Genomic DNA, 19,538 nt, shown 5'->3' on the forward strand with positions numbered 1-19,538 from the left:
AAGTCTAATGTCAACTTTGATGAATGGCATGCGTGGTGGTGACGTAATGAATATGGGATTGTAGTAGTATACACGTATTATCAATGGTGTGTGAACTGTGAAGTGGGTTCATTAGCTAGCTATTATTGCTGATTAAGAATTAAGACAAACTTTTCTCCAACTTAATTAAAATTAAACACCAATATTCAACGAGATTGTTAATTAAAACCCTTCCAATTTGCTGAGTTCATACCCAACAAGTTATATATAACCAATTACCAACTGTAAATAAACAAACACATACGATTAGACAAACTGTAAATGATATTCCCATTTCTTCCATCCTCTTTCTCACGCATTCATCACACCAATCACGTACAAAAACTAATAATTAAACGAAAGTAAGAAAGAAGAAAAACTAGTGGCGTAACTATATTGATTAAAGAAGAGGAACGACATGCAATCAACTAATATTATATTTTAGGTGATTGAAATATCAATTACGTCATTTATTTATATTATAACACGTGAATCAATAATACTACGTGACCACATGTCTGTTACACTAAACAAATTCTCCTCTTGAACATAACAAGTGGCGGCTGATCCCACCGCCAACCCCCAAAGTTTCTCTCCGACCCACACCAGAACTTCATTTACCTGGTTCCTTCATAAACTGCTGAGCTTAGCAAAAGAAAGATAATAAAATATAACTATCAGCCAGGCCGCCTATGTATTACTATTACCGACCTTAAGGTGGCTAATCAAATTACAAAAACAGTCTGTGTCTTGATAATATTAAGTTGTAATGAATCATTTGGACTGTAGCGAGGGGTCAATTAACGTAGGGTTCAGCCCTCTTCATATCCCAGGTATAGCTTGGTCCCTAAAATATTCGTGATCTTATCTTTCCCCTTTTCATCAAATCATATCATACAAGAAGATGACATAATTACTTTCAGCATCTATTAGCCCCTTTTTTCCAAGTTGCTACCGACTTCCTCCTAATCTCTATTATTTGTAACATTATCAAGAAACCTATATCTAGCTATTATATACAGAGTCTCCTCAATTTCTTAATTACCCCTAATTTGCATATGATAATTATTTATGCTTCATATTGCAAGCAGCATGATGATTGAGATGGAATCTAAAAGCTCAAAATACAAAAACAAAAATTTATACCAACCGCTATGTTACAACAAGGTTCTTGACAGACTGAAGAAAACTTAAATCCCACAAAATTTATTATTTCAAACGCAAATACATACAACCCAAGCAAGCTACACCAAGTCTTTGTAAATTAATACACATTATAATCAGAACTGATTTATAACAACCATCCGAGACGGGCTAAGAAGATGGTAAGAGCCATAACGCTTTGCCAAGCCACACCCTTGAGGAACCTTCGGGTTACCACAATCGTCCATTTCCATCAGCACCTTGTAGAACACTTCAACGTTACAAGGCAGCACAAGAGGACCTTGGCTGTCGTACCCGAATTCCGACTCAGCTTCTTCAAGTAGCATCTTGAAGAGAGGATGGTTTGCATATTCGGTTTTCACCACGAACCTTTGCTTTTGGGGTCCCACGTAGACGGAGAAGCAGCCCTCGGGAGCCACTTGGCGCCTGCTGGTGCGCTTCTCTTCCCTTTCGGGGACCCCGAGGTTGATATGTGGGCAGGACCTGCTCTTGATTGTCAGAGCAGGCACCATAGCAGTAGCAGTAGTAGTAGTCATGTTGCGGCCACGGCCTATTGATTTGCATCGCTCCCAGGTTTTGACTATCAAGCCCTTCTTACCCTTTTCCTTCATCATATCCAAAGATGACTGGAAATTACAATGAATACAGAAAGAGAAGATATATATGGAATATGGATGTTGGGTTTAAAAACCACACACAACACCACCCTCTTCCATGAATTTAATTGCAAGGAGAAATCTGATTCTACTACTTAATTGTATTATGAACAAAATAATAAAGGGCACACAAAAAAGTTGTGAACAGGTCGGATCCAGTTCAACCCCGGTCGTAGACCAAATAAACCATGACCTTCACTCTTGGGATCATTGTGTTACTCATACTTTCTCAATGAACAAAAACAAATGGATCATGCAAAAGAGGGACTGCCTAGCCCCCAAAATAAGGAAAAATATGGATGAAGCCCGCCCCAAAAGAATCACAAGGATTTGATCAGGTTGTATTGGTGGTTAAGGTGGGCATTAGAAAGAGGTAGTGTATTGAAGAATGCCAAAAGGGTAGGGAAATTAAAGGGAGGATATAAAGGGGAAGAGGAAGGAAGCAGAGAAAAGCTTCACGAGATAAGCTTTGCGTCTTTGATGGGGCAATCTCAGCATGGAGAGGCGGCATATAAAGCCCACATGTATCATAGTTTATTCTTAAATATTCCCCCTTGTCAACGCCACACAGGGCCTATTTTTCTCTATGTTAAATAATTCTTTAATTTTGTTCGATGTAATGACATTAATACAGAGAACATTAGTTTAAGGAGACTTTTGTAGCATCTACTCCGCATTGTATTTTATTAATTCGAACTATTTATTTTATAGATATTCATTCAAAGATTATCTCTACAAAAAATTACTTGAATCCGAAATTATTTGACCAATTAATTAGAAAAAATAAACGGTTTGGATTGTTGAAAAAAAAAAAATCTAGGAGACCTTATATAAAATGATATTAAAATAATTTGATATGTGTAAAAACAACATTGGTTGTAAGGAGGAATCAAGCTTTTTCCTAAAAGTATTTAGGAATCCCTCAATGGAAGGGGACTGAACATCAATATATCCGAAATATATAAAATGAGTAATTTATAAAAAATAAATTACATTATTGAGTGGTACTATACGAACACATCAGGGGTGAACAAGTTGCAGTTTACACCATTACCAGCAGTAAGAATTTATTTAATTGTCGACTTTTCTATTTTCATAATTGTAATTGAATTGACCTATTCAGTGTTCGTATATGGCAGAAGGCCATTCGCTTGGTACATGAATTAATACACTACTCATTATGGATTTGTTGACAGTTATTAGCATTTTAGTTAGTGCAGATATATACGAGGGCTGATCGGATCAGAAAAACCTCTATTATTCGATGAACCTAACCCGGTTCTATATGTCACGTGAAAAATAAGTACACAAAACAAGCCCACACTACAGGCCACCAACTGATCAAGTGGCCAATAAAGAGTACGTACCTTGGCTTTCACGCGTATTTGCCTTTTTCTTTTTATATATATTCTTGTAAATTTTATTTCAACATAATAAGGCTCATACGCGTGTCAGTTGATTTTTTAAATTTTTTTTGTTTTATTTTAGAGTATAAAAAGATAATGGGTAGTTGTGTTTTATAAAAATAGGATTCATTATTTGATTTTGTTTTTTATTTTAATTATTTTTCAATATGAAAAAGTGTGAATTTATCATATTATCTTTATATAATTAATAATTTTAATTCTTAATGTTTGTATTAACAAAGGATATTCTCTAATATTTTGACTGTTTTACCATTCTTTACTTTTTACTTTATATATAGATATGAATATATATATATATACTTGCTTTATAATTTTTTAAAAAGTGTTGCTAAACGAACCCTAAAATTAACTGAGTATACCATAATATTTAAATTAAAATATAAAATTAACTAAGTACACCATATTTAACTACCAAAAATATCCATACCCTATACCAATAAAATAATTGAAAACATTTATTCATAAAACTAAAATATTAAAAAACCTACCTAGTCTCCCACTCTCCCTCTCCTCCCACAACCGCCTCCACACCCAACCCCCACCCACGGCCCGCCCATTCCTTCCTCCACCACCACTCATCTCCAAGTTCTACACCCTCCCTCCCACACATCCCTTTGTACCCAGCCCCAGACCCAAGGCCTCAAAAATTTATCAAGGTACACAACCCCTTGCCGTACCCCCAGATTATCATCTTGACCATCGTACATCAAGTGGGCTTAGCACTTATATGCTTTTATTCATCATGTCAACTAAATCCAAGACAATGTCATTTCCATCTCGATCAATCAAAGAGCTTTCATACTTATATAAGCCAAAATCATGTCATCGTGCTCTTTGACTTCCCTGGGTGTGTTCTCATGAAAGATGAATGTTGCCCTCTCTTGAAGTTGAGTATAAATGAAGCCAAGGTGGTGGGGTTTCTTTTATTTTTGGTTTTTTTTTCTTTTATTAGTTGCATACTGGAATCAATATGTGAAAACATTTCTTTGATTATGGTTGAAGGTGGTGAGTAGAGTGTACTTACTAAAATTACATTTATTTCACAATTAAATATATTCTTTTTGATAATTTTATATTAGGGTAAATTAGTAATTCAATAAATAGTTTGGTAATATGGTGTATTCAATTAATTTTATGGTTCGTTTAGTAGCACTCTTTTATAAATTAAATCTCAAATTTCCTAATATAATCGTACTTGTTTGTGGCATAGTACTGATGATTAAAATGTTGGTTGGCTGCTGCTTACTTATCCCTCACATAACTGTGTAATTTTATTCATTTTTAATGAATTTCTTGTGACATTATATGGATGTTGTTGAATCACTAATCATTTTATTCCTTTTTATATATGATGTATTAATTTGTGGAAACATAAATATATTTGGCTAACATGTAGTTGTTGGCGTGAGTCAACGTTCCTATTAGGAATAGAATTTATATTTTATTATAATTATCTAATTTGAGTAGAATTAGGAGATTTTGTACATATTTCCTATTTCTACCCACTTTGTATGTAGTGTATATATATATATATATATATATATATATATATATATTTCTCCTTGAGAGAAGAATAAATATATCAGTTTAAACCATAATTATTTTTGACATCATATCAGAGCTGGTTGATTGACTGAGTCCTGAATTGGGCATCTACCTTTACCTAATACGTGGTGTTCACATGTTTGGCCTGAATGTTTACCCCTACTATTTACCCAATACGTGGTGCTCACGTGTTGGGTTTGAATGATTGACTCCGATGTGGATTTAGCTTCATGTGTGATCCACTATATGGTGGTCCCACGTGAGGGGGCATGTTGAAGAATATGAGTCCCACGTCGGAAACTTGACTAAATAAAATACAAAATATAATGAATGGTTCTACTACTAATAATATCGAGACTTTTTGTGATAAAACCCCACACCTACTAGGCTTTGTAGGTGATTAAGTTGGGGACAATATTTGTGTTGTTAGTAGTGGGCCGTAGGCCCGTCTCTCTGAATTTAACAGTAGTTAGATATTGGATCCCGATCCTATGCATAGAGAATATACATTTATCCGCATTTCATAAATCTCAAACATTCAAATCATCTAACAACTTAAAGCAAGCCACATCAGCTACAAGATAGATTTGTAATTTTCTTTGAAAATTGACGGTAACAATCCCTCCGTCTCTCAACCCCAGTATCCATAATCCTCATCATGACTATAACTCCATTAAGGACTACGCATCCATCTTCCAGCACTTACCAGATTTCCTCCTTTCGAGCCACATCTAATTTCTATTCATGTTCATCCTCCTCATGATTGCTTGTCATCAGCTTCCATGGCAACTGCCCAATACTTCCATCCTCCTCCATATCCCCAATTTCATTTCATTATAAAATTGAATTTATTTATTTATTTTTAATTTCACTCATATCTTCTTTTTTTGTATGATGGTAGATCCCCTCACCCTATCCCTTAGCAGATCTTCCAATTTGAGATTAGGAGGATTATTATAAGATTGGTATTGCGGAAGTGGCTTTCTATTTATGTAAATTACAGAGTCGGTTGAGAAGCAGGCTTGGTAATTTGAAATGGGTTGGTGTTTCTCATGATTAAGTTGGGAATTTCTGATTATTCATTAGAAAAAGAAAGGAAAAAGATTGAGAGGGACGATGAAGTTGGTTATGAGGAGAAAACAAGGAGTAACGAATGTCGTTATCGTTAATAAAGCAAAAAAACATATTTAGCTGATTTGGCTTTTTTTAAATCGTTAGATGATTTGAATCCTTGAGATTTTATGAAATAAGGATAAATGCATACTCTCTAAATGCAGAGATTCGGAGTCCTTAAATATGCAAGGGCGGAACATACCTCATATATTTAAACATCAATCTTTCTCTTTAAGAAAATAAATAGAATTTTATTTACATCTAAGAAACTATAAGAATGTATCCCTTATAGATATAATGTGACACAGTACATAGAGGCACTAAAGATTAGCTCGACTGGAGAGTTTCATATCATTACGCCATTAAATTAACTTACAGTAGCTGCAATTTCAACGCCAACTATTCAAGTGGAAGTTGAAATCTCCACCAGCGACAAAATAAGTGGAAAATCCTTCTACCCTACATCACTGAAAGCTTAATTTTGTATATATAATATATTTGTCGGTCTGAAAACTGAATTTGCCAAATTGTCTATAGAAAAAGTTGAAGTGACAATTTAATAATTATATATAATTAATAGACGAAATGACGATTAAGAAAGTGACGACTTATGTTGAGTTAGATATATGACGATTAATTAAACCTCATCCACATATTCATTCTTGCTTTGGTGCTTCATGAATGGGTTTATTGGACTTGACCCACGTGTTGGATTCAAGTTTGCCAGGGTGGAACGAGATTGCCAGAACATTTCCTTTGTGCAAGATCAGTTTCAACACCTAAGCTTTCATCACATTTTGCGTTAAAGGAATTTCGTAGCTTATCCTCTTGCAAGACTAGGTCATCAATTTGAGGATTATTACGTGTGGGTGCGCTCTCTTCCCCATCAAGCTTCGGAGGCCTTAGCTTTGGATCTTTTGGGGTGGTGGTTTACTTAGAGGTGACTCTTGTGCGTCTTGTGAGAATTATCACGATATGTGACAATATTCAACGAATCTTTTGTGAGAATGCAATAACATGGACCAAATTGATTTGTGGACTAAAAGATGAATGATCGTATTGATTTATTTGAGAGTTTAATGACTAAAATAAGAACTTTTAAAAAATCAAGGGATCGTTTGTGATAAAAACCTTTTTTTTAATCACAACACAAACATACTTTACAAAGTGGATAATGCTTCCCCCCTTGCCCATAAGGAGGAACTCCTCCTTACCTACTAATGTCGCTCAGCCAAAATCAGACACGTGTCTCTCTTGTTAAGAATAATTGAAGTGCAAAATAAACCTTTGAGAATATAAAAAAGGGACAAGTGTTAGTTTGTGGGAATTGGGTTTTAAATGAGTGTTGAGTAGTATAATCCTGGAAAGTGAGAATTGGGATAGTCGAAGTGAGGGAGGAGGGAGACAAAGAGATAGTGAGATAACAAGGATAACATCAATTTAGAACATAAATTTTTTGATGTGTTATATTTTAAGTTGATAGGACAAAGATATGTTAATTTTTTATATGTATTGTTTGAGCAAATATTCACATGAGAGAATATTCGCGAGAGATTCTTTCATAGCTTCCTTCTCTTTCTTGTTCATCGGTTTCTGTAAAATAGATTGGAGTCAATGGACCACACCCAAGGGGTGTTGGTCAAAGGCCCTTCCATACCTAAGTTAGTTGGAGGATCTTTAGGAAGATATGAAAATAAAGGAAATGTCGGAGTTTTCTCTCACGGGGAGAGTCGGGTGGCCTTCGCTATGTGTGAGGGGTGGCGCTTGGCCATGTAGGAGAAAGAGGAGAGAGAGTGGCATGAGAGAGAGAGAGAGAGAAGAATTTTGCCAGGGTTTTTAGAATTACCTCTTATGTGTTGCGCAACCATTTATTTATAGACTCCTTGCTTGGTTAAAGTTTGAAGAATAATTCTTTATTTAATTAGGATAATTCTTACACAAAAATAGGTGATAGGATAAATCAAAAAGATTTTTTGGAAATCAAATCCTTGATTTAAGGAGATATTCCTATCCTAAATCAAAGATAATTTTGTAATTAATTATGATTTAATTAGGGTAATTAGTTGACCTAAGGAATATTCCTTTTTTTCACGTGTCACCTCCTTATTGGTTGCCGAAAATATGTATTCCCACATGTATTAAGATATTTCAAATATTTCATATTTTATTCTTCTCAAATATGAAGGTATTTATAAAGAAGTACAAAGATGTGTTAACCATAAATACAATAGGAAATAAATCTCAATTACAATAGGACTAATAAATTAGTAAGGAACCAAAATCGTAACTAAATAAGTACTCACGAACAAAGTGTATATGCTAACTATTTTGGAGTGCTAGTTTCCTTACATAAACACATGAAAAACGACAAAAGTAAAATGATACAACCAAAGTTAAGTAGATTTGAAGACCGGATGCCTCTTATGAAGTTACAACAAAAACTTAATAAATTGGAAGGTCATATGTCTCGGAATAAGAGATATATAAAAAATAAAAATAAAAAAGAAGAAACGACCGAACGATACAAACAAAGTTACTCTTTATCTATCCGTATTCTCTCACACCCTTTTTTTTTTTTACTGCATGTTGTAACTTCCATTACCCTTATCAAGTTATAACTATTTCCTTTTTTTTTATTTTTTATTTATAAAAAAGGCTATAAGAACTGATTTTAAATATAAACAAGGGTATTTTTTAGTATTTTAAATGGTTTACAATTCTCTGTCTTTTGCTTTATATATATAGAAGAAGGAAAAAAAACATTTAAATACAATTTAAAATATGAACAAAATTACAATTTCGAAAGAAAATTGTTATTGACACTATGCAGAAGTTCTCGTGCCCCCTTAAAATACAAATTTCCTCACAAATCAAATGCCGTTTTGAAAATCTTGGACTACATTTTTTTATATAAAAATAAGAGAAAAAAACCTGGAGTGCCAATTGAGCGAGTAACCGCCGTACACGAACACGATGTGCTGTGCATACAAAAATAATATCCACGTGCTTCTCACGTGCAAAACTAGTTCTTTAGAGGCTATATACTTCCTATTCCTACTCTATTTAATGTAACAGAGTCGCGCCACTTCGCCGCACAAACGTCTGCGAGCCAGAATATATCGCTTCATCTTCTTCTTCTCTCTCTCTCTCTTTCTCTCTGTCGTTCTATTTATCCCTTCGATTTCAAAATCCTTAAAATTCTCTCCCATTCTTTAGCCCCCCAAAAAAACCCTAAACCACCCAAAACCATAATTCTCAGTCGCTGTAAATCTCTCACATTGCCCTTCAAACCATGGCCGCAGCTACCGTATCCGTCAAGCAAGAAATCACGGAGAAAACCAATCAAATTCCCAATCCTTCGCCTATTTACCTAAGCAGCGATAGTAGTAGCGCTAGTTCCGTTAACTCTTCGGACGTTGAAGACCTAGACAGCAGTTCCTTATTGGCTTCCGTAGCGAGCAAGTTGAAGAAAAATCGTGATTTGGCAGGAGGCGAAGGAGCTCCGGCAACGAAGAAGGTGAAAAGTAATGGAAACGCGGGTTTCACGTTCCCTCTAGGGTTTCTGCATCCTCTTACGCCTTTGGAAATTGCCAAGGCGGTGCCTCTGGCTCAGGTTTCGGCAGAGAACGTTGCGAAGAGTGTTGGTGTAAATAGTAATAATAATAATGATAACCAAGTGGGTCCGGTTTTACGGAGTTGCAAGCAGTTTTGGAAAGCAGGGGATTATGAGGGTGGCAGTGAAGGCATTGCCAATTCTGGGTTCTCTTCTGGTACAAAAGTGCTGCACTCGTTGTTTTGTTTTCCAAGTGTTTGATTGTTTGTTTTCTGCTCTGCAAGTTTTTGCATGTCTTTGTTTGACTGTTTTAGGCTTTTGGCTTTGTGCTTTTGATGTTAATCTTCTTTTTGTACTTTTGGCTTTTGCAGTTGGAATGGACCATGTCAGGGTTCATCCCAAGTTTCTCCATTCAAATGCCACCAGTCATAAGTGGGCTCTGGGAGGTACATTATCACTAAAGTTGTGAAAGTTGAATTTATACTTATTGGTTCTTTATTGATTTTGCTTTTAAATGAATAGAAAGAATTCGACTGACTGTGATACTCTGTTTGCAGCTTTTGCAGAGCTTCTAGACAATGCTTTGGACGAGGTAATTGAACATCTTTTATCTTGCTTTCAGAAAATTGAAGGAATATTGATTTGTTTTTCAATCCTAATTTTTTTTTTTTTGGGTCAGATTTGCTATGGAGCCAGTTATGTTCATATTGACATGCTGAGAAATAAGAAAGATGGCAGTGAGATGTTGATGGTTGAAGGTACATTACTCCATATGTTTTGTCATTCTTTCCTGATGAACTAGACGCAGTCCCATCTGTGCTGTTTTTTGATTTCACAGTTGAATTTTACCATTCCCAAATTCTTTTGCTTTTACTTAGAACATGACCCCAACTCTCTTATACAAATGCTAATGCTTTGTTTTTATTTAACCCTTTGACTACAGATAATGGTGGTGGAATGGCTCCTGATAAAATGCGACAATGCATGTCTCTTGGGTATTCCGCAAAAAGCAAAATGGCAAATACTATTGGTCAATGTGAGCTGCAGCATAACTTACATGAGACTATAATTTGAAAATTTATATGTAAAGGGGTAGTGAACAAATATTATAAAGGAAGATTGTTTCAATTATCACAGTCTCATTGTTTTAATGATTTCAATTTCTCTTTTTCTTTTAGATGGCAATGGGTTCAAGACGAGTACTATGAGGCTTGGAGCAGATGTTATAGTGTTTTCTCGTTGTCGGGGGATTGATGGGGGAAGGTTTGGTTTTCATCAGTCTAAATTAAAATCTGGCTTAAATTTTTATGATTGTTTTTGGTCTTAAAGTTTTGCATGAGACTTTTGTTACTTCCCGTTTTACGTTTGTCTGCCGCTTCACATTTGTTTGATTGTCTAAATGAAATTTAACTGACTTGTCTTCTTTTCTCTTAGCCCGACACAGACCATTGGAATGCTATCCTATTCATTTTTGAGGGATACTGGAAAGGAAGATATTGTGGTTCCCATGGTAAGAACAGTTGTTCTTATTTTTTGTTTTTTTTGGTAAATAATGGCAACAACAATTTCAACCATTCTTGACTTATGTATTGTACTTGTATTTTTGTTACTTAAATCAAAAGAAATCAAACTAAAAGTAGCTTTAAAGTTCTTACAGATTATTATTAAAAGACTCAAACTCTTTACATATCCTAAACTATTTTCTCGTTTGTTTGAGTGTTGTGAACTCAAGGATTTGATTGTTAGCATAAGCTGTGATGTTTTTTCAGAAGAAGATTAACAAAAGACGTTGTAGTTAATTGAGGATGAATATTTTAGAGGAGAAGCTTATCACTAGGAAAATTGGAGAAGTTATGTAAATTGATCAGTTGCCACCACAAAACATTTATTTTGCATGAATTCCTTTGAATTATTCTCTTAACTATGATTCAATTTTACGGTAAGGTTGACTACAAGAAAAGAGGTCAAGGATGGAACAGGATGGTGCGGGGTTCTCTAGATGATTGGGAGAGAAACCTAGCGACCATAGTGCAGTGGTCTCCATATTTAAGTGAAGAAGTTCTTCTTCAGCAGGTGAGTCTTACTTCTTATTTTCAAATTATATTTTTGAACATTGCATTTCTCATCTGGTCCAATTCCTTTTTTTGCTTTTTCATATTTGTGGCATAATCTTACTATGAGAGAGAGAGAGAGAGAGAGAGAGAGATCCAGTTTAGTGTTCTGTTGCTTCTGTTGATGTAGTATATTTTACTCGTATGGTTTGATCTGTAATCCTTTATTTATTCTAATTTCTTATCATAGTTCTAGTTCTTCAAGCTTTTTCTTGAAACACCAAATCTTTTGCACAACTGTCACTAGTATTGTTCCTTTCACTTTCAACTGGGCCATAAAATAGCCTATATTTCTTGTTTTGATAAACCACATTGTCATTTCATAGCTATGCTTCATGTGACCAAAGAAAAAAGTGTTATTTATCTCTTTCTTTGTTGTGCTCTGTAGTTTATGCTCTTTAAAGAGCATGGTACGCGTATCGTAATCTACAACCTTTGGGAAGATGATGAAGGACAACTGGAACTTGATTTCGATACTGATCCCCATGTGAGATTTTGACTCTGAATTCATATAAACTTAAAGGGTACCTGCACTGTCAGATTTGGGTTCTTATCTTTCATGTTTGAAATGACAGGACATTCAAATTAGAGGAGTCAATAGGGATGAGAAGAAGATTCATATGGCAAAACAATATCCCAACTCTAGACACTTCTTAACGTATAGACATTCGTTACGGGTATGTTTGAAGAGATCATTCAACATGAATGAATGTTGGCATTCATTGTGATAGAACTGCAATTCTTGAAGAGATTTTAACATATGGTCTTACATCAGTAACCATACCATCTTTTTCATTTTTGCCAGAGTTATGCATCAATTCTCTATCTCAAGCTTCCATATAACTTCAGAATTATTCTCCGTGGGAAAGATGTTGAACATCATAATATAGTGAATGACATGATGTTAACTAAGGAGGTAACATACAGACCTCTGCATCTTCCGGAGGGAATCCCAAAAGATGTGAATGTAATGCTTTCGAAACTTAGTTTTGGAATTAGCATTATTTTCTGTTTTCAAGTTTACAAATATGCTGATTTTTCTTATTTTTACAGATGATTGCCAATGTCACTCTTGGTTTTGTAAAGGATGCGCGATTTCATATTGATGTCCAAGGGTTCAATGTTTATCATAAAAATCGACTGATTAAGGTTTGCTGTCTGTGTCTTCTTTATCAATTTGTAGCATTTATTCCATGGTCGAGATATTATCAATTTGTAGCATAATAAAGCCTTCAATTTGTCCCATATCATCGTTGGTTTTGGTAGAATGCACAGGAAGGACTTCGTTCTTGTAATATTACCAGTATATTCCACCTTCTTGTCATGTTTTTCCTAAACTAAAAAAAAAATCTTATTTTTCAGCCGTTTTGGAGGGTTTGGAATGCTGCTGGCAGTGATGGTCGTGGAGTTATAGGTATTTTGTAAAACATTTCTTGTGTTTTCTTCTGGTGTTGCAGTGACTAATCATAATATGGATAAGTTATGTTACCCCACTCCTGTCATATCTCTCTGTAATAGGTGTGCTGGAAGCTAATTTTGTTGAACCAGCTCACGACAAACAGGGCTTTGAGCGGACAATTGTTCTTTCAAGACTTGAGGCACGATTGGTTGCAATGCAGAAAGATTTCTGGTTTGTTCTTTTCCTTCATGCCACTTAAGTAACTTGATGTTACATGTATTTAAGTTACTGTGATCCGTTTTTCCTAGGTCTAAAAATTGCCAGATTGTTGGGTATGCTCCAAGAAGACGTTCGAGTGATTTTCCAGAAAGAGAACCTTTAGCATCTAATCAAGAGAAATCCGCAGGCACAAAGCAGAATTGCCATGGTTCTAGTACTGGGGGAGTTATGAAAATGTCCAGTAAGAAACTTGAAAAAGGATCATCACCTATGGATGCTTCAAGTGAAGATGAGGCATCATATGCTTCTATTGAACCTCAGCAAGACCCTGCTTCAGACGCAAGGGGCCATCAAATGCTTAGGCATTCACACTCCAAGGCATTTTTTCCCATTACTTCTCACTTTGTGGTGGGCTGGGCACAAATGAAAAAATAAATGTCGTGGATATATTGGCACTCCAAAAAAGTCATCCTATACTCCTCCATGTGCAATTTCTCCCTTACGTTCTTATAAAGGAGAAGTGCATGATAACTTTTTTGGAGTGGCAATAACAGCTCTCTATATAAATGGTTAAGTCTATCTGGTTTTCTCTTTTAGTAGTAATAACTCTATATCAACTGTCAAGCATTAGACAGTTAATAGATTGTTGTGTTCACTGATTTTTGCTAAGCACTACCTCAAGCTGCTCATATGCCTAATTGTCTTGCTAATTATCTATCAACCATAGTTTATCTGTATATGATGTTATATTTCTTGGTACCAAAGAAAGAGTCAATAGCCACTCCATACTCCATCCATCTCAATAATCAAAGAACTGATTTGTGCTTGTACCTAAAAAACAACTGACTTGTGCAGTATTTTTTTGTTTTCCAAATACTCCTTCTTTGTCTTTTTATTTTTTCTACCTGTATTGCTTATATTCTCTCCCATTAACAGACACCCACTACAAAAGGAGCGGAGCATGTTTCTACTGCTGGCAATGTTGAGTGTTCAACTAAGTCGAAAAAAGATTCTCATGAAGCCATCAAAAGGTGGTGTCAACAGTTCTATGAAATTAAGCTTCCATGTTGTTTGCCTGTGCCAGTAGTCTTTATATCCAAAATCGACCATTTGACTGTTTCCTTTTCTTTTTGCAGATCGAAGGAAACTGGTGGTCCGACAATGCTTAAATTGCTAAAGGACCTCGGTTCTGAGAAAGCTAGGTGTAAATCACTTGAAAATGAAGTAAGTGCACCACGGTTGCTTTAAATAGTTATCTTAAATTTGTATTTGCGTTTAATTTATTGTATATTTATGATATACTGTTGATGAACGTTAAAACAGTACCAAGATCATTCCACTGCATGGCTTGTTGAATTTCTTTGCATATTTTGTACAAGCTATAGATATACTATTGATTGGCACAAATTGGATGCCTTGAAATAAAATTTAGATCACTAGGACTTATGAAGAAATGAAACTTGATATTCAGTAGAAGGGCATGCTGCATCATTTGTTATATGTTGCTTTCTGGTTGTAGATTATATTATGACTTACTGAATTTTGATACTCATGCTTTTGGCTTGTCATCAAAATTAGCTTCAGCAGGAAAAACAAAAAACAGAAGAGATGGAGAAAGAGCAATCAGCTTTAATTGAAATATTAGTGGCAGAAAAGGCTGAGCGAGAAAAGGAGGAGGAAAGACTGAGGAAAAGTCTAACAGTGAGGATTTCTAGCCAACCATTTTAGCACCTTCACTTGTCTATTCTCTGAGATAATTTTATTTATTTATTGTATTCTGTCTGCAGGATGCGTCTAACACCATCGATCAGCTGCTTGAGAAGGTGAGAAAGCTAGAAGGAACGAAGCTATTAAAGTGCAAAGTTGAAAGCGAATGAAACGCTAGCAGCGTGAGCGTCCGGTCTCAATTTTACATGTACATATATATTTATAGTCAGAAGCAGTAAATTCCAATGAATAGAAGGCTAGAGTGTACTTTACCTGGAAACAATTGCAGGATTTGTGCAGTTAGAATCTTAGAATTGGAAAGGAGAAAAAAATAGTTGAAGCTGACAACTGAATGAACTCAAGCCCTGTATATGGCATGTGGCATGGTAGGACTATGATCAGCAACTTTTCTATGACCCAGAGCTTAGTTTTAGTCTTTGTTTCCTCCCTTCGCGTACAAGTTTTTCATTTCAGCATTCAACGAGGAGCTTCTCCTCAAAACAAATAGGAGTTTTGACACTTGCCCCTACTCAATTTTAAGGAGCAAAGCTATGCTTTTATCATGTCTGTAAAATTCATTTCAACGTTTTTCCAAAGTCCCATGCTTTTATCATATCTATAATATTCATTTCAACGTCCAAAGTTTTTGAAATTGTCGCACTCTGGAAATTCAAAAGGAATTATTATTATTTGTTTTTTTGGGATATTAGAAGACACATTTTTGGACTTGGGTTTTGTCCTTTCACGGCTTAATTTAATTTTAATATGATCTTAGAGTTTTTATCAAAAATAGCCAAAATTTACCTCCTATTTTTATAAATGTCAGTTTTGTAAAAAACTTTCAAAAATAGCCAAAAATCCACTTAAATGAACTCAAATGCCCTCAAAACTAAAACCACATAAATCTAAAATGCAAAACTTCTACTAGATAAAAATTTAGAATTCAATAGGAACATTTGCAGCACTAGTCGAACTCCTATACGCTAAGTGCCGTTATTTTTATTTATTTATTTATTTATGTTTCCCTTGCTTCTTTGTTCGTTCTACCATTTTTTTAAATAAACATATGTAGGCCCAAGCATGGTCGTGCTCATGGGATCTTAACAGTCCACAACATATATATATATATATATATAGGTTTTGATCCTTAACTATCTCGTTATATGCTTATAATCATTTTGACCTGTTTATGAAGTGAGTCATATATACATGATATGATACTGCATAGTGTCATCTTAAATATTGTAGTATCGGATCCATATCTGTTCATCCCTTTAATGGACAACATGGTTCCTTTTCTTGTTTTCATTGGAATCCATCATGCTTCTTTAATGTTCATGATGGAAGAATTTTTATTTTTATTTTAAAAAAACTTATATAGTATTCTCTCAGAAACTTTGCACAACCAAGAAAAGCCACAAGTGCAATTTCCTTTTCCTAATGTTTCCGGAATTTGTCCAAATATATATATATATATAATTAAATGGTAGTAGTTTTAATTTTTATATGGGTTTGGGTTTTAGTTTTGCGGGCATTTGAGTCTATTTAAGTGAGTATTTGGCTATTTTGGAAAGTTTTTTACAAAACTGACATTTATAAAAGTATGAGGTAAATTTTGGCTATTTTTGATAAAAACTCATGATCTTATCACCTTTAAACAATCATTCTAAGAGCATTCACAGTGAGGAGATGTATATGGGGGTGTATATTAAATATACACTGAGTCACTGAATCGTCTCCAATGAGGATATGTAAATGGATGTAAATATACATTACCACCATGGGGATGTAAAATAAAATGTATATTTACATCTATTTTTACATCCATTGCATGCGGACTCACCCGAGAAAGAGAAGAAAAATGAAGAAAAGTCAACATAAAAGGTGGGACCCACGCTACACCCCAAATTTATACCTCCTATTGGAATAAAACATATTTACACAGGTGTAAATGAGATGTAAAGTGACTTTACAATTTACACCCCTAATGGGGGTGTAAATTGTGTAATGTGTCTCACCTTTTATGTTGACTTTTCTTCATTTTCTTCTCTTTCTCTGTGGATCCTGCAAGGATGTAAAATATATGTAAATATACATTTTATTTTACATCCCATAGTGGTGATGTATATTTACATCCATTTACATCTCCTCATTGGAGATTTGACTGTGTATATTTAACATACACTCCCATATACACCCCCCACTGTGGATGCTTTAATTTGCTAGTGGTGGAGGGAGGCTCACTAGTCACAAGCTAACATAATAAAACAGATGTTTCTGCCTTTTAGGGCAGGGGATTTATGTAAAATATTGTTATATCCAATTGTTTTCCATCTCATACATAAAACAGAAGCTTTTCTTCACCATGGCAAATAAGCTTTTTTGACCATGGTAAGCAATAATATATGGAACATAGTATTATTGTAGATATGTGAAGTAAAACAAATAATGAGACTAAAACTATGGTTTCTGGTTTTGAGGGCTACCAGGAGGGGATGGAGGAATATATGGTGGTATCCAAGTTCTGGGGTCTCTAAGATTAAATGCAGGTGGTGGAGGAGGAGCAAAGACTTTAGGGATATAAGGTATCCAAGTTCTTGGGTCGCCTAAGTTAAATGCAGGTGGAGAGTTTGGGGCCAAAGGATTTGGGGATGGAGTAAAAGGAGGGAATCGTGGGAATGGGAAAGGCAAAGATGGTGGGAATGGGAAAGGGAAAGATGGTAGAGGTGGCAAAGGAGGAAAGGGAAGTGATGACAACGGTGGTAGTGGAGGGAATGGCAATTGAGGCCGAGGGAAGAAGCCATATGGTGGGAAGTAAGGGAGAAAGAACTTGGATGAGTTGAAGGAACTTGCCAATTCCTCTTTCTTATCTCCACATAAGCTCACATTCTTCTTAGATGGCCTGAAACTCAAGGCATTCATGCTGTATATACACAGATTGTCTTGCTTTGACTTCACTGATATCTCATCTGCTGTTGTTTTTAGACCAGGAACATTGCAGGCTGAGGATGAGCTTCCTATCAAGTTTGCCTGGCACATGGACTTCATTGCAAAGCCATCTATGCAGTTAACTCCATCAACAACAGGTATTTCCAACTTGTACACTCCATACTTATCTGTGGTTCTGTTGACCTCAAAATTGATATCTTCTGCTGTTTTGGGTGAGTTTCCTCTGAATTTGCATTTTATGAGAACATCCACTCCTGATCAGTTGAACACAAGCAATTAAAACACCAATATGAGACAATTAATTATTATTATTTTATATACAAGCAATATTGGGGGAGGGAGAACCGAATCTAGGACCTCATGTGTGCAGAAGTAAATGCTCTTAACCACCTGAGCTACAAACCTCTCTTACAACAATGAATTACTTAAAAGACTGCTAGCTAGTAACTTTGAATGAAACTATGCTCTGTTTTGGGGCCTTGAAGATCATTAATTTTACCTGGCAGAAAGTAGCTGCTTCTGGAGAATGTGTTGGTTGAACAGGTATCACAATAAACTGCTCCCACAACCGTGATCCGGGCTTTTGGTGTTCTTGATTGAGCTGCAAGAGCAAGTGACTGTGTAGCAAGATATGTTAGAAGAAGAAGTAAAATAATTGGATGATCCATGGAAGAAAACATGGGAGAGGAAGAAGGAAGCTTCCAGTAAAAGCATGTATTGCCTATGGACTATATTAGTTTGTACTTAACCCAGTGCATCTAAAGCAAATATTATATAGCTGGAGGCTCAAGCTCTGTCTGCATATAATGTGCCCGTGAGTATTTGGTGTTAGGACCAACTGTAATCATAGAGATGAAATGCTTTATCTATTCAGAACGAAACAAAGACATGTGAAGAACCCTTTTGGCAGATTGTCAGGTAAGAGGGATAGAGGGGGGCTTTTAATTCTGTTGCAGATTTAACAGCTAGTGGAAATTGAACTAGGGCTTACATGATTTTCTCGATGGCAGAAAAGTCCTAAGGTTTTTAAATGACTCAATTGCTGGTTGTGGGGGCACGGGGCTTGTCTCTTTTTTGTGACAATTTTGCATTGGACACTACTTCCTTCCTTACATTCATACTTCCGTTTGCTTTTGGGGGTTAAAGGCCACTAGGTGGCTGATAATTTGAAAGAAATTTATGTCATGCACGACTCTCCATAACTAGGCTTAGCTCACACATCACATGATATGGTGCCTCTCAAACTCTCAAGGCTTCAAAATTGTTTGGGTTTCATAGTTTCGTCTCTTTGGCAAATCAGATGCTGATTAATGCTTATGCATGGACCGTGGCTTCTTGTTATACGTTTAGCATTCTCGTTGGCTTAATCATCGCTGGAATTAGATTTTGTGCATATTATTTTAGATCTTGAAATGGTCCCTGAATCTGTGCGGGTGTGCGTTTTTTATCTGCCATGGTGTCCTCTTTCATATATTTTCTTATTAAATTCCAATTTTGGTTTTATGTTTTGTTTTTATTTTGGTGGTAAAGAACATCGGTTTCATGTTATCTTGGTAACAACGCAGTAGCTTCGCCACAGCAGTAAATCAAAGCCTCTCTCAGTTGCTTGGGCTTTGTTCCCGAAACAAGAATTGGGCCCGATTGTAGACGTTCCATCAAAAAGCCCAAAAGCAAAAT

General features: G+C 35.5%; 3 protein-coding genes across 3 annotated transcripts; 1 reads left to right on the forward strand and 2 right to left on the reverse strand.

Annotated features, from left to right (window-relative positions):
• Positions 1-1,143: 1,143 nt before the first annotated feature.
• LOC103322112 (auxin-responsive protein SAUR32-like) lies at positions 1,144-2,338 on the reverse strand. Its single transcript, XM_008223994.3, has one exon. The coding sequence runs from the start codon at positions 1,794-1,796 to the stop codon at positions 1,299-1,301; it is 498 nt and encodes a 165-aa protein (XP_008222216.2). The 5' UTR covers positions 1,797-2,338; the 3' UTR covers positions 1,144-1,298.
• Positions 2,339-9,031: 6,693 nt separating this feature from the next.
• Positions 9,032-15,356, forward strand: LOC103322139 (protein MICRORCHIDIA 7). The gene is made up of 19 exons (XM_089047458.1): positions 9,032-9,693; positions 9,848-9,922; positions 10,034-10,068; positions 10,156-10,234; positions 10,420-10,512; positions 10,655-10,739; positions 10,911-10,986; positions 11,421-11,549; positions 11,976-12,074; positions 12,163-12,264; positions 12,393-12,554; positions 12,641-12,736; positions 12,950-13,001; positions 13,106-13,217; positions 13,295-13,583; positions 14,142-14,236; positions 14,342-14,429; positions 14,784-14,906; positions 14,993-15,356. Exons 1-19 carry the CDS (start codon positions 9,216-9,218, stop codon positions 15,080-15,082), a joined length of 2,358 nt encoding a protein of 785 aa, XP_088903584.1. The 5' UTR covers positions 9,032-9,215; the 3' UTR covers positions 15,083-15,356.
• Positions 15,357-17,220: 1,864 nt separating this feature from the next.
• Positions 17,221-18,665, reverse strand: LOC103322113 (Pollen Ole e 1 allergen and extensin family protein). The gene is made up of 2 exons (XM_008223995.2): positions 18,361-18,665; positions 17,221-18,115 (listed from the first exon to the last, which is right to left on the reverse strand). The coding sequence occupies exons 1-2, from the start codon at positions 18,539-18,541 to the stop codon at positions 17,373-17,375; spliced, it is 924 nt and encodes a 307-aa protein (XP_008222217.1). The 5' UTR covers positions 18,542-18,665; the 3' UTR covers positions 17,221-17,372.
• Positions 18,666-19,538: the final 873 nt, after the last annotated feature.

The sequence above is a fragment of the Prunus mume genome, linkage group LG2 (genome assembly GCF_029339155.1).
Source record: "Prunus mume cultivar Tortuosa linkage group LG2, ASM2933915v1, whole genome shotgun sequence".
Classification (NCBI taxonomy): Eukaryota; Viridiplantae; Streptophyta; class Magnoliopsida; order Rosales; family Rosaceae; genus Prunus; species Prunus mume.